This window comes from Phoenix dactylifera, unplaced genomic scaffold (genome assembly GCF_009389715.1).
Source record: "Phoenix dactylifera cultivar Barhee BC4 unplaced genomic scaffold, palm_55x_up_171113_PBpolish2nd_filt_p 000528F, whole genome shotgun sequence".
In the NCBI taxonomy this organism is placed as follows: domain Eukaryota; kingdom Viridiplantae; phylum Streptophyta; class Magnoliopsida; order Arecales; family Arecaceae; genus Phoenix; species Phoenix dactylifera.
In genome coordinates, this window is record NW_024067938.1 from 234939 (window position 1) to 249063 (window position 14125).

The 14125-nt window shown below is 38.7% G+C and overlaps 1 protein-coding gene across 2 annotated transcripts; it reads right to left on the reverse strand.

Annotated features, from left to right (window-relative positions):
- Window positions 1-593: 593 nt before the first annotated feature.
- LOC103702657 (receptor homology region, transmembrane domain- and RING domain-containing protein 1-like) lies at window positions 594-13609 on the reverse strand. Of its 2 annotated transcripts, XM_008785170.4 has the most exons (5): window positions 13292-13609; window positions 12834-13094; window positions 11127-11351; window positions 8277-8681; window positions 594-1551 (listed from the first exon to the last, which is right to left on the reverse strand). In XM_008785170.4, the coding sequence occupies exons 2-5, from the start codon at window positions 12970-12972 to the stop codon at window positions 968-970; spliced, it is 1353 nt and encodes a 450-aa protein (XP_008783392.2). In that variant the 5' UTR covers window positions 12973-13094; window positions 13292-13609; the 3' UTR covers window positions 594-967. The 2 variants fall into 2 exon arrangements, with proteins under 2 accessions (XP_008783392.2, XP_008783393.2); XM_008785171.4 differs by lacking the exon at window positions 11127-11351.
- Between the last annotated feature and the right edge of the window lie 516 nt (window positions 13610-14125).

Genomic DNA, 14125 nt, shown 5'->3' on the forward strand with positions numbered 1-14125 from the left:
TTCTCAATCTCATAAGTCAAGGATGACTGCTCAGTTCTCACTCGATATAATAGCCAACATGGTGAAGCAGGAAAGCAGCAAGAAAACAAATATGGTGCAAAGACAATGAACTCCAGCTAAATGAGTAGCACCAAAGCTACTCAGCTCCAGAGTTGTACAACTGAAGGCATAAGCTTTATAGAACAAAAGCTATAAAGCAACAAGAAAACAAAGCTAGAGAAAAGACAGCTGATTCCAGTTAAATTCTGTAACAGCGGAACCTATAGGCACAGTAAGCCGCCAAACAAAATAGGCACAGATAACCCAAGTTTAAAACAATAAAACATACATGCATCCATATGTTACGAATTAATGATTAGAAGCCCCTATAACACTAATGATCCAAAGTGAACCACAAGGCAAAAGATTTTTGAAGAACAAATTTACTTGATGGACTAGCATAGGCCACATTGGTCTATTCACCACGCAAGCATCCAATTTGTTCACACTTATGTTCCAAAATGAACCACAAGGAAAAAGATCTTTGAAGAATAGATTACTTGATAATGAACTAGCAGCCACATTGGTCTATTCACCACGGGAGCATTCAATTCATTTTTAATCACAGAAGAATGAAGATTGAGAAATCCAAGCTTGAAAAATGAGCCCTCCTATGTCCAGATATTCAATTCCAAAGCAAATAACGACAAGCATCTACAGTAAGCATTTCTCAATCTCGCAAGACAAGGATGACTGTTCAGTTCACACTCAATATAATAAACTCATTAAATAAAACCAACAATCAGTAACAAACAAGATTGTCACAAGGATCCTGAAACAGCCATTTCTTTATGGTATGACGAACTGATGCTGCACCCTTGAACTGACACGCCCATTGCTGCCTTCCCGTACCCCAGCATGGTGTATCATAAGCCGCAAATTTGGGGTTGTAACCAGTTTGAGAACTCCCTCCAGAAATTGAGCAAAATCAACATCCGGGCAAAGATGGTGCTGAGGCTAAAGCAGACAGACTTGCCCCCGACTCCCTGCAATGCCGGAGGTATGACAGTCGACTGGATGACCCAGCAAGATAGCTTGGAGATGCATTACTCGAACCAGGAATGTAAGGGGATGTGAATCTTGAATGGATGGGTGAAGACAAAGGAAAATCCATGGAGTGTGGGGAGACTATATGAGAGGAGCGGGATCTATGAGATGAAGCATTTCTAAGGTCAGCAGAGCTTCTGCTTATACTGATAGCTCGTGAGTGATTATAGGACCTATGTGGGTGAGGAATACGAGGAGGAATAGAAAGGAATGGAGATCGAGAAGTTGATTCTGACTGAGGAGGTGTGGAAGCAATTTGTATATTGGAAGATGGAGATGATGCCACAGATGAATGGAATGATGATAGTGCAGCAGTTGAGGAAGGAATTGCCACACCAGAAGAGAGTAATGGGGTGCACTCGGAAGCTGGAAGATTGGCTATGCCTGCTCTGGCATCTTGCTTGCAAACAGGGCAGAATGTTCTCCAGGTGGTGAGCCAGGAATCAACACAAAATGCATGGAACTCTGCACAATAATGCAACAAAGAGTATAGAGTGAAAGTATAGAATAAAATACTAGCAAACTAATTGAAAGGCAACAAACTACTAGCAAATTTTTAGTCGGCCAGGTGTCTCTCAGAAAACCAAATCTTGTGGAACAAAAAATGCAAGAAATAAAAGTGGCCTTTAGTCGTGCATATAGTTGTGCAAAGTACTGTACTCCAAGTATGCTTTACACCAATTATTATTCCTAAATCCCAACCCCCCCTCCAGAAAAAAAAAAGCAAAAAATAAAAAAAAGCTTGGCAAGAAAATGCTAATCAAGAAAGCTAGCAACTCTATTTTTTAAATATTGATCTAAATTTTAATTAAACATGTCAAAGACCGCTGTTAGCCCAAATTTTATGTGGAATAATTGCTTCTCGCCCGTGAATTTTCATATGTGCAGTTTGTGCTTGTCCTATCAGAAGTATGTTACAGAGATGCAGCAAGGTTCTGGCATTGGAGCTTCTAAGGAGTATTCAATCCCATTTGATTACAGAAGAGCCTGATTTTAATTTCGTTTTCCAAATAAACCAGGATCATGCATTCTCTGTCAAGCTAAAAAAATCATCTAAAGTGAAATGAAGGACATGTTTATTAAAAAAAAAAAAATTGGCATACTGAGACAACAAAAGGTATCATTTGGCAATTAGGTGTGGTCCTTTGAGTGTTAGATGTGGGATCACTTGGGTATTGTGACGGAATGGTGCCCCAGTCCAATGGCAAGATGGGGAAATTTAGCTTTAAAATTTGGCCACTCTGCTATTATGTTGGATAACTGAAGGGGAAAACAAAGAGTTTTAGAGAACAAGGATAGTCTTATGTTGAGTTAAGCAAACTTAAGTGTCAATCATATCCAACCAGATTAACATTGGCAAACATGTCCACTGATTTTAATAGGTAAATTTTGTGGAATCCCTGTCATGGTGACACCTTCTTGCATGGAGAGCAAACTTAGTGCATTACCATTCCCATTTCAAATGATTGGAGAGTTGAGTCTTATTTAGTGTTTTTGTGTTCTCTTTTTATTACAAACTTATTGTTTTGATACACCAAAAATTCCTTGAATTGTAAATCCTCAAATATATGCACATGCTAGTAGCAAAAAATCGTATATGTCTATTTTGTTTAAGTATAATTATGGGAGGAAAAGTCAATATTAAGGGTGCCAACTAGCTTAGTCAATAAAATTACTGGGTTTTGGAGTCCTGGTTACTAACCAACTTTGCTTAAAACCCATCTACCGGTACCGGGCACCGCACCAGTTGCTCGACGGGACGAGTCGGTACCCGCGCCGTGCCGGACCCATATTGACATAGTAGAGGAGGCAGGAAAAAGAAAGAGAGAGAGAGAGAGAGAAGGGGGAGAGACGGAGGAAGGCCGGCGACCCAGGCAGCAGACAGAGGAAACCTTTGTGGCTGGAAAACAGGGTGGGTTCCCTATTTCATTCAAAACAGAGGTCCGGCTCTTTTTTTATTTTGCGATTTTTAAGTAAAGTCCGCAATTGCTTGCTGACTTCACTTAAAAATCACAAAATAAAAAAAGGGCCGAACTCCTATTTCAAACGAAACAAAGGACCCATCCTTTTTTTCGGCCACAAAGCCACAGAGCACGAAGGAGCGTCCTCTGCGCGGCTCACAGGCCTCTATCAGCCCTCCGCTGGTCGGCCTACACCTTCCTCTCTCTTATTCCTCTCCCTCTCCCTCCCTCCCCCGCTCGCTCTCTTTTTCTCTCTTTCCTTCTCCTTCTCCTCCTCCGACAATGGATTTTGTTTTCGTTGCCGGAACCATGCCGGTTAGCTGCCGGGGCGGCTCAGAACGATCGAAACCCTATAATAAGCAATACACCGGTTCTGCCTGTCACGCCCCCGCCTCTGCGAGGCACGTGAGGCACTTAGTGTCACGCCCCCGCCTCTGCGAGGCACGTGAGGCACCTAGTGCCCACGTGGGGGCCACATGAGGGGGGAACATGGGGCTCCCCTGCCAGATATTGTCCGGTTCTGGGGCTTCACGCAAACGTCCTTCACCCCTCCCCGGTTTTGTTTTCCTCCCAAAACGCGTCTGCAGGATTTGGAGTCACCCGCCTCATATGCCCAGGCTCTGGAACGAGTCTTTCCGATGTGGGACTATTGGGTTTCACACACTTCCCACCATCGGACAAGAGCCGTCCTCGGCTCTGATACCAAATGTCACGCCTCCGCCTCTGCGAGGCACGTGAGGCACCTAGTGCCCACGTGGGGGCCACATGAGGGGGGAACACGGGGCTCCCCTGCCAGATATTGTCCAGTTCTGGGGCTTCACGCAAGCGTCCTTCACCCCTCCCCGGTTTTGTTTTCCTCCCAAAACGCGTCTGCAGGATTTGGAGTCACCCGCCTCATATGCCCAGACTCTGGAACGAGTCTTTCCGATGTGGGACTATTGGGCTTCACACTGCCGACCCTACTTACTTCTAGTCACACTCCTATAGCAATACACCGTTAGCAATTAGTTTTTTGGATTTGTAAAAAAAAAAAGGACCAAATCCATAACCTAGGACACAGTGAATACCTTAACTAGATAATAGAAGTAATAAATTAAAGAATTTTTTGCATGAATACCCTTCTAAATTTAATTTTGCGTGAATACCATTTAAAATTTATATTTATTTCTGTACCCTTATAAAGAACTATTTTTGCACAAATGCTCCTAATATAACGATTCTTCTAACACCACTGATAAAAACCATATTTATTTTAATTAAAAATAAAATAAAATTTTGAAAATTACTTTTTTGTCCTCCATCGTTATCGTCTTATAAATGTTTCATTTTGCACATCTACCCATTAAGGATATTTAAGTCATTTTAATTTGAAACCGTTAATTCTTTAACGGTATTAGTTGGTATGGATATATATGCAAAAACAAGAATTAAAAAAAGGACAGAATAGCTAAATAAGTGTTTTACGAGGGTATACATGCAAATATGAATTTTAGGAGGGTATTCTTGCAAAATTCGATTTTAGGAGGGTATTCATGCAAAAAACCCTAAATTAAATAATTTTTCTTGCTAATACTATGCATCGAACCAAAATCATTATATTTTAAATATGTCAAAATAATGAGTTCCAGAACAGTCAAAATATCAATGTATAACCCTCCATTGATAGGGTCCAAAATATAATCAAGTTGAGAATCCAAAATTCAAAATTTATCAAAGCTATTAATAAATCATATATATCTCAAATTCTAAAATAAGTATGCAAGTTCGATAAAAGATTTTCTAAATATAAATACATAATATCTGGGAATAAAAATTATAATTTCAATTTACAATTTTGTTTTCCCAGTTGGAGCTTATTGTTTTTCTATTGAAGAATCGTTTTTTCCAGTTAAGTTATTTATCTAAGGCTCAAGGGCAAGAAATGACTCTACCTACTATACCAATGGAGCAAAGCCCTTTCCATACATCATCGATTGGTATAGCTCAGAATGGTTCTAGATCGATTCCACCGAAACTTCAAAACGATTACTAGCCGATGTTCTGGTATGGCGGGTGTAGAAGTTATGCCCGATAGCACATAGGGAGAATGATTGGACCTAAACCTTTATACATGCTTGCCTCTTTTCCAGGCTAGCTCGCAAAACCTAGACTCCAGTGGCTTGCTTGGAAAACATTCGTACATTGCTAACCTCCTTTGTTGGGCGATCAACCAGGTGCTCCTACCCAACCGGACTAATGAACTCACTTTCCTATCATTCAGTAGGAGATTCCTTCTTGTGGCTTGAAATGATTTCCTGTTGCTAATGGGGAGAGAACTTTCATTAGGGTTTGATGCTCCTCAATGGAGATCCCTAGAATAATAGCTTGCTTGTAGAACCCTTTGTTTGGTACTTTAATGGGGGTATTCGTGTACAGCTTGGCCCTTTCCCTGGCGCACTGCCATCGAATCTACTCACAAAATTCACAAGTTGCATGTTAATTAATTTATATTTTATTTGTTATCAATATTTATTCAAAGTAAATAAAGAAAAATTTAGGAAAGTTGAATTATTAGTTATCTTACGAGCATATTTAGCCGACAAATTTAACGAATTTTGAAAATTTTCTTCAAAATCTAATCTAAAAATATATCATGTCAAAATATAGCCATGATAAATTCTAAAATAGCATGAGGAGAGTTGGAGGAAGGACAAGGCTGGCTCGGTAGCGGTGTTTGGCAGCCCAGATCAGTCCAATCTGGGTAATTCAGCTGATCAAATCATGAAACAAGAGTCCGATCAAGGTAAACATAGCATGATAGAACTTGTCAATGGTGGGGTCCAATGAAGCCCAACAAAGACCGGGGTAGAAGCCAACTTGATGGGTAGTCATAAAAACATCAATTCAAAATCTGCTACTGAGATCGACGGAAGGGCATGGAGAGAGAAAGTGAGAGGAAGGGAACCTCCACTAGGGTTCACCTCGATGTTTAGAGAGACAAAGTGAGAGAGAGAGAAAGAAAAAGAGAGGGAAAAGGTATCTTCATGGCCTTTCTTGGGAAAGAGGAAGACGAGGTGGGAGGTGGTGGTCTAGTAGTGGTGGTGGTCCACACTTGTTGGACGGCCGATGATGATCGACTATGGCGACGTTGGGTGATGGTGAAAAAAGAGAAATAGAGGAGAGTCATAACAAGGATCTCAATGGATGATGGCTCCATAATTGAGCCTTAGCTTTCTTACTGGTGGCTAGAGCTTCAATGCCAGCCACAGGATGTCGAGGAGAGACGGCCGGAGGCCCACAAGGGTTGTTATTACAAAAATAAGGGAGATAGTGTATCATGGAAGTAAGGATTGAATTAGAAGTAGAAACTCAGTGGTTCTTGGTGGGTTATAGATCGGCAGAGACGGAGGTATGCTAGGATAAAGTAGGAGAGGAGGTGACAATAAGGTAGGGGCTCTAACACCTTGTCTCCGACAAGGTTTGAGGCCGAACTTTACCAAGATTAAGATGGCGGCATGGGGAGAAATTATCCCCAAAGAGAAGAGAGGAAGGGGGGTGTTGGACAGTGTTGCATCTCAAGGGCCAGGAAGAAGTGCAATAGAGGCAAGGCTAGGGTTTTCCAAGCCTCCAGTGAAGTCGAGGAAGGAGTAGGAGTTGGTCTCCTCATTCGACTCGAACAATGGAGAGTTAATTTGGAACTCAATTTAGGGAATCATGGCCTTGTTGTGCTATTTCAGTCACCAGGTCAGGTCTCATAATACTAAAACCTCATTACTAACAAGAAGGTTATTTTTTTTGCCAACTAGACTTAGGTATCATGCTAAGATCCTCTCTTGCCCAATTTCTTTTAGCTAGAATCTGGTGTCGATTCATAAAAGGTCTCCCCATTCATGTCAAATTGAGACATAGTCTTAAAATGTCACAAATTTCAACAAAACAATTGACAAAACCGATGACATATAGATGGGATAAACTTCGATTTAATGCTACGCAAAAAACTATTGAGCTTTTCTTTTTCTTTTTCTCTGATTCACCTTGATTACTCCGACATTGTCATGTCACCTTGAATATATTGTTTCTATAACTTTTTAGGTTATCCGGTTCAAAACCATTGGTATCGTATTTCAAAAAAATGAAAAACAATCAATACCATATCAATTAGTATGGTATAACCAATACGCACCAATATGTCTGGTTCATATTGGTATGGCCATTTCGATATCCTAGCACCCGCATCGGTGCCAGTTTCATACCAAAACAGTACTCTTTATATGTGTGTATATAGATATATTGGTCGTACTATCACATATTGGTGGTTTTTGAAACCACCAACTCTCAAGTTCTAACAATTCTCCCAAAAATTTCAAATCTAATGGTTTGGGAGTATTCTTTGCAATCTACCAAGCTCAAATATCCCCAATGATATTCTTATTTTATTTATTTGATTTTCTTCAGCGTGCATTACAAATGCCCGGATTGCTACTACAATGCAAGGAAAAAAATATGCACTTGTTGGTTGGTGGTTGGTGCAATTTATCAATTAATCAATAGAGGAATTCGTGTAAGACGAAAAAATAATCATTTAAATATGTTTATAAGGCTTAAGCAACTTTGATTTTTTTTAAAAAAAATATGATGGTGATGAAATATGTCTACTTGAGAAGAGGGGATAGAATCATTAGCTAGTGGATGGAGGAGCAAAGCAGCTCTGTATAGAAGGGTGGCCTAGTGCACAAGGATCCCGAAATCACTGGACTAGGGAGGATTAGATGTACACATGGCATTACCAATGCATGTGGAGGGCCTATTTCCATATTTTGAACCTATAACCTTCAGATCGTAATGGAGCAACCTTATCGTTGCGCCAAGGCTCTCTCTTAGTCCTATACAGAAAATTCTGATAAAAATCCCAAATATCAAAATCTACTTAGATTCAAAAGATCGTGCAAGTAATTTTCCATGAGTGATGTTGAACAGGCTTAAATAGTGACCAAATATTTTGCATAGATGCACTACATTGTTTTCAGTTCCTACAAACTATCCACCATAAGGATATGTTTAGGATGCATATAAAAGGTGTTGTTCTTAGTCAAAAATTATAATGCCTGGTTATGCCATGACTACTAATGTTGCATAAATTTAAGGGTAACCTTTTAGCCACTTTGCATAGCAATCAAAGACAATCAGACTTCTTACTGAACTAAGTACGAGCAAAACTAAAGTTGATTTTGTTATGGATAAGAGACATACTGTGACGGCATGGCAATATTCTAAGCTTCTCTCCAACTCTATAGTCTTCTAGGCAGATAGCACACGTTGATGAAGTGCAATTATCTTCCAAAACAGACGTGAATATGAGACTTGGCATTGCTTTGACTAGTTGACTGCTCATCCCATGGAACTCTCGGACATTAGGAATGCTAGGCTGTTCACGCCTTATGCGGTGTCTGCGCACAAAAAAGCATGTAGCCAGCACAGCAGACATGGCGAGGAGTGAAATGAAGGAGATAGCCATAATTGACCATGCTGAACTTTCAAATGTTGGTATTATCCACAACTCGACGTCTGCACGGCCTACATATTCCTTCAGTATCTTGCCTGAGGCCTTAGAGACAAACACAGCAGGTATATGAATGCCACCCGGAGATCCTGCCACTGAATTACTTCCATTTTTAGCTAATGAATATATTATTGAGAAAGAGTGACTATAAAATGCAACTAGCCAGGTCATGTGGAATTGCATCAGAGAAGAGGTAATATCCTTAAGAGGATAAAAGTGAGAAAATGCATAGCAGGAATAGGATATAATAACCTAAAAGATTCAGTTCTTTGATTTTGATGTGCAAGTTAAACATTATACAAATTTATAAAAAGAGAATCGTCAGGTCTGGTCAGGCTATATGAGAACTACATATTACATGCAATAACTATCTTCATAATGATATGATTATGTAGCTATTGGCATTTTTGGAAGGATTGAGCTACGATGGAAACCAGGAAAAGTGGGCTGTAAAATAAGCGCAAAATAAAAAGACTGTGGTTCTATGTCAATTATCTTATTTTCCTATTCATTATCAAAGATAGCTTTAAGTACTTCCTGAGTCAAACATCAAAGAACATGAAATTTGACCAGGCTTTTATAAAATTACTTGGTTGTGTATAACAAAGGGTTTTATCATGTTCCAGGACAACGTCAACTTAGAAAGTCTTTTCCTTTTTGTGCCAACCCTTGTCAATGCCAGCACTCTCACACACTAAATCAAAAAGTGGAAATTACAACAAATATTAACCAAAATGACTTATTACTCATCCTACCATGTCAACATCAGTTCTACGTACCCTAGTTTGTAATCGATTCCAACGTTCTATAAAGGAAATTGTCATTATTTTCCTTACAACCCCCATTCAAAATCCTCTTTGCTCTCTACCTCCATTTTTAAACACTTTGGCTTGATTCAATACCAATTTGACGGTTAAGCATTTTCGGCCTGTTATATCCTTTTTTTTAATTTTTTCTTGCCACCTGCTGGGTTCAAATTTGAAACTTCTCCAAACATCACATGCGCTGAGGAAAGGAGTGCCGACAAAAGGACTCAGGGCCTGTTGGCCCTAATACATCCAATTTAATATAGAACTGTAATTCAAGTATTTTGAATCAATAGTCAACCCTAAAAAATAACTAAGCTGGAAATTTTCTAATTAATCCTCTAAATACTTCAACATGAGAAGCCTGTTATCAAAGTTATTTCACAGTTTTCCCTGCATAAACATAATATCAGTTGCTATGCAGTAAACACATCCCCAGATTTGATTATGGGATTATTTTGTGCAGAATTTTAAGACTTATCTGAATTCAAGCACCTGAATTAGAAGCTACAACTACAACCTCTGAAATAGCCAAAATATGGTCAGATATTGAATCGCGAACATCACTGTATAATGCCCAAGAATTCCAGAATAACTGAATTAAGTTAAGGGAACCTATATTAAAAAAGGCATAGAGAAAATGTGCTTGTTGACAGTTTTACTAATTCAAATATCCCTCAAATTTTTTCCTTACAAACCCCAAACACTAGATAGAAGAGGCTTCTTCATAAATAAAAAACCACTCAATGGAAATTTTTTATAAAGATATTTTTTGCTGGTCTAGACTCCTAAATCAAAGTACTTATTTTTCTCCTTCTGTTGTTCTTTTCCTGGAACAAGGGCCTGATCTGCAACTCATTTGCTAATTGCTAAATAGTCTTGTCAAGCAACCATGTGATGAGCACGGACCTAGAACATTGAGTGCAAGTACTTCGCAAAGCATTCGAAGAATTTATTTTAACTTTATTTTATAAATTTTCCGGCTACATGAGTTACATTCAAGTAAAGATCCTGATGTTAATTTAAAATCTTGTTCATGAATCTACCTTTTCAAGAAAGACCTATTATTTAAGTGGATTTCCCACATTGAAGTACCATATAGATAGCTGATGAAATTGCAACAGCATTGTTACCGAGAAAACCATAACATTAATGGAACTACTAAAGGTGCAGCCTAATCCTGCCAACAAAGAAAAAGTTTCATCCACTAGTAACTTATGAAGTTCAAGTATATACTAGATATATAACACTGTACTTCCTGTAAACATTCAGTAGACCTACTCAAGTACTTAAGAGCATCACTTCCCTACTTGACATCTGGATGTGCTCCACATACTAAGCTCAGAAAACTTACTTTCAAATTCTAAAGTACAGCTGAATGTTGAGGAAGGCGACCATAACATTAGACTAAAAAAGAACTACCTATCAGCCAATCACCAATTCATGAACAAATCCCAGCAATATATAATCAGCAAGCAAGATATTAGTTTGTGTACAAGTGAAGAATATTTACTTTAAAAAGGAAAGATGATCAATTTATTAGCATGTGTATAATTACATTTAAAGATACAAGCAGCAATTCAAAGAAAACTTCAATGTTGTCAGGCATTTTAAACTTATGATTCTAACATAGAGAAAAGGATGATCCTCTGGGTCATAGCAACCTAAAACTGAATATATATAATTAAAAGATTTTGAAGTTAGAAACACTGTGACTAAAGCAAGAAAAATTACTTGAAATCAAGACGTCGCTATCTTCATTGTCATATACAATAGCAGCCTTGAATCCGGCATTTTCTGCATGTCTAACTTTATCATCAAATGTGCATCCTCCTCTTATGATCAACACAAATGGAGGATTTGGGCCCTCTTCAACTTTATTTGTCAATGAAGTGCATGCATCTTGAGGCTCAGCAAGATGTAATACACCACATTCACCAGACCCTTTCACTGTCGGTGCTGGACAAATAGAATGAAAACATGATTATGTGACCTCAGAAGTTACCATATACAAACAAAGTGAAAATGACTTTGGAAAATGTTGTTGATGCTCGAACAGTATTGCATGATGGTCAGAAGAAAATTATGCATCGTATTTAACCAACAAAAAGATGAAAACAACATTAATACACCTATCTATGCATTATAACGATCATGCGTTTGCCATTAAACAAGCTTTTTGGCTAAAGCTTTTTTAACATTGTAGGCTTCCCTTTCTACAAACATGAGGATACTGAATTCTTCAACAACTCATAAATTTTGTTACGGTGATGAAATTCACGAAAGATCTTATTGGCACCTCTTTTGTAATATGCTTATAGATTTTGGCAAGATAGAATGAGAATAAATATCCAAACCAGGAGCATTTTTCCTATCAAAATTAAAAACGTTACCCTAGATTCAATGACACTAAACTTCCCTTCAAAATACCTTATGCACTATAGAAAATCAACCCTCACAGTTTAGGGCACTAATCCCTATTTTCCTATATAGGTTGCCAAAGTTCTCCTCAAGTTCCCAGCAGTCCTCTTTCTCCATTTATAATGTTCCATGAACCTACATGATTTGCATATTTCCTTCTTCCATATTTCAAGGCGATATCTCACATTTGATCCTTTTGCTAAGTGATCTCTGTTTTTCATCTATGTTCTCCATTTAGAACCATTTATTGCACTTCAAGAGTAATGAATTTTAAATTTCCTCTATTATATTAACCTTGTAAAACTTGAAAGTCTTCCACGACTTGTTGATATTTTTGATCTATTGCTCTGAACAATCTCTTCCACCAAATTCTGAGTGCGTCCTAAACATATTCAAATTTTTGACCAATGGCATCCCTCAATCTCGAAACCACCCCCATTGCTCAATTTTGTTGCTTCAGGTTAATATGTTGTTTGGCGTTTTCCCCCAATTCTAAAGGTTTTGCATCTTATTTTTCCCTCCTAGAATTCTGCATGATCCAACAAAGGTCCTAAGGCATCCCCTTTGATTAACCAATTTGGAAGAGGCTTCCATCTTGAGGCCTTCTCTGATAAAGCTTACAAATTATCTACATTAACATGTGCTATGATTGCTTGGTTATTATTAGTTGATTTTTTAACCAATTTGCATAGGTTGCAGCTTGTGGTTTTGCTTTACTTTTTTATGAACAATAGAAGTTTCAACATTATACTATTTTCAGCAACATGAATATAGTTCCCCTTAAGGATCAAGTCTTGCAAACTTTCTTATCAACACAATCTTCACATTCAACATGGCATAAACCCTATGGTTCCTCTTGTACCCAATCAAGAAATTCTACTTACACAAAATCAACTATGTGCTAACTAAAAACTATAATCAAACCACACAAAACCCAGGCAATAGAGATATTACTTCACTCAAGATTGAAAATTGTCAGAATTAGTATCCAAAGTCATATAAAAAGGTTCTAGCTCTCACCAAAAGTTGCTTCGACATCTTCGAATGACAATGACACGTTCCTCCCAATCAGCACCACGTTCGCAGCTGCAAACCCAACCAGCAGACAGAGAAGAGTGCCTACAAATAGCGCACTTCCCTTGGAATTCAACAACCCCATCTCGACAAGCTCACAAAAAAACACTTCGGTTTAACACTGTATTTACCACCCTATACTTCTAATCACTTCGAAATCCAACCTTTATTTCATCAAACCGAAACGACCCACCGCCAATTCAGATTCTGCAAATCCCAAGCATCATCACAAACGAATCAATAAATAAACCGATTCAAAAAAAACATAACTTTTCCTTATTAAGATAGAAAAATCAAAATTTGGGAGAAAAAACCAATCTTCGTCGCATTTGAGAAAGAAAAAGAGAAAGAGAAATCGAAAGAGATAGATCGGAGAAGGGGGGGAAAAGATGGGAAAAGATCACCTGAGGTGTCTGGATGAAGAGAAGAATCCTAGGGACTACGACAATAGAAACATCGGCTTCCATGAGAGCCAGGGGGATCGAAAGGGAGAGCGCTGGTACACGGAAGGCGGCGGATCGCGCTGGCAGAAGGCGGCGGAACACGCGGGCAGGGGAAAGCCCGATCTCTCTTCGCGGCTTCAAGCCTATCCGCCTGGCCACCTAGAGTTCTCTAATTATTGTTTAATTAATTCGATTAATGGCGCGAAAACAGGAGAAATTAATACGTTATAGACGCTGTCGGGGCGAAGTGGGGGAAAAAAAAAAACCTAAATACTGATAAACTAAGACTGGCAAGTGGATGGATGGTGGAATATTCCTTTTGGTCGGATAGAGAATATATGGTGGTAACGATGGCTTCATTCGGATGGGATGGCTGGGGAATGATCTAATGATGAAGGCGGTGCAAGATGATGAGTGGTTGAGATTAAATCTTGCAGGATTATCCATTGGAGGCCAAAAGTAGGCTCCAACCTGAGGTTTATCTGGTGGCCAAGTACCATGTACAAAGACCTAAAGTACACATTAGATTAGAATGCTCATTTTTCTTTTGTGGCCAAAAAGCCATTAGTTCCGTATGGAAACTACTTAGGTCTTGGGTGAGAAATTTAAGCACTCAAAATTGAGTAATTAGGATGGCAAGGTTAAATGTGCAATGGCAATTTAGATAATTTAGATGGGGGAGCTTGCATGCATCAAACAAATAGGGATAATAAAGGAGAATATTTATAATTATCATGTTTGCAATGGGATATCATATGATATAGGTCATAGGATAAGTTAATGGTAGTACCTTCT

Excerpts from the sequence above, each read along its gene's own strand:
- LOC103702657 (XM_008785170.4), bottom strand. The coding sequence starts at position 12,972 with ATGGGGTTGTTGAATTCCAAGGGAAGTGCGCTATTTGTAGGCACTCTT. Across the intron at positions 11,352-12,833 it reads AGATGTCGAAGCAACTTTTG|CACCGACAGTGAAAGGGTCT; the intron begins GTGAGAGCTAGA and ends CTATTTGTCCAG. Across the intron at positions 8,682-11,126 it reads TAGCGACGTCTTGATTTCAA|TGGCAGGATCTCCGGGTGGC; the intron begins GTAATTTTTCTT and ends GAAGTAATTCAG.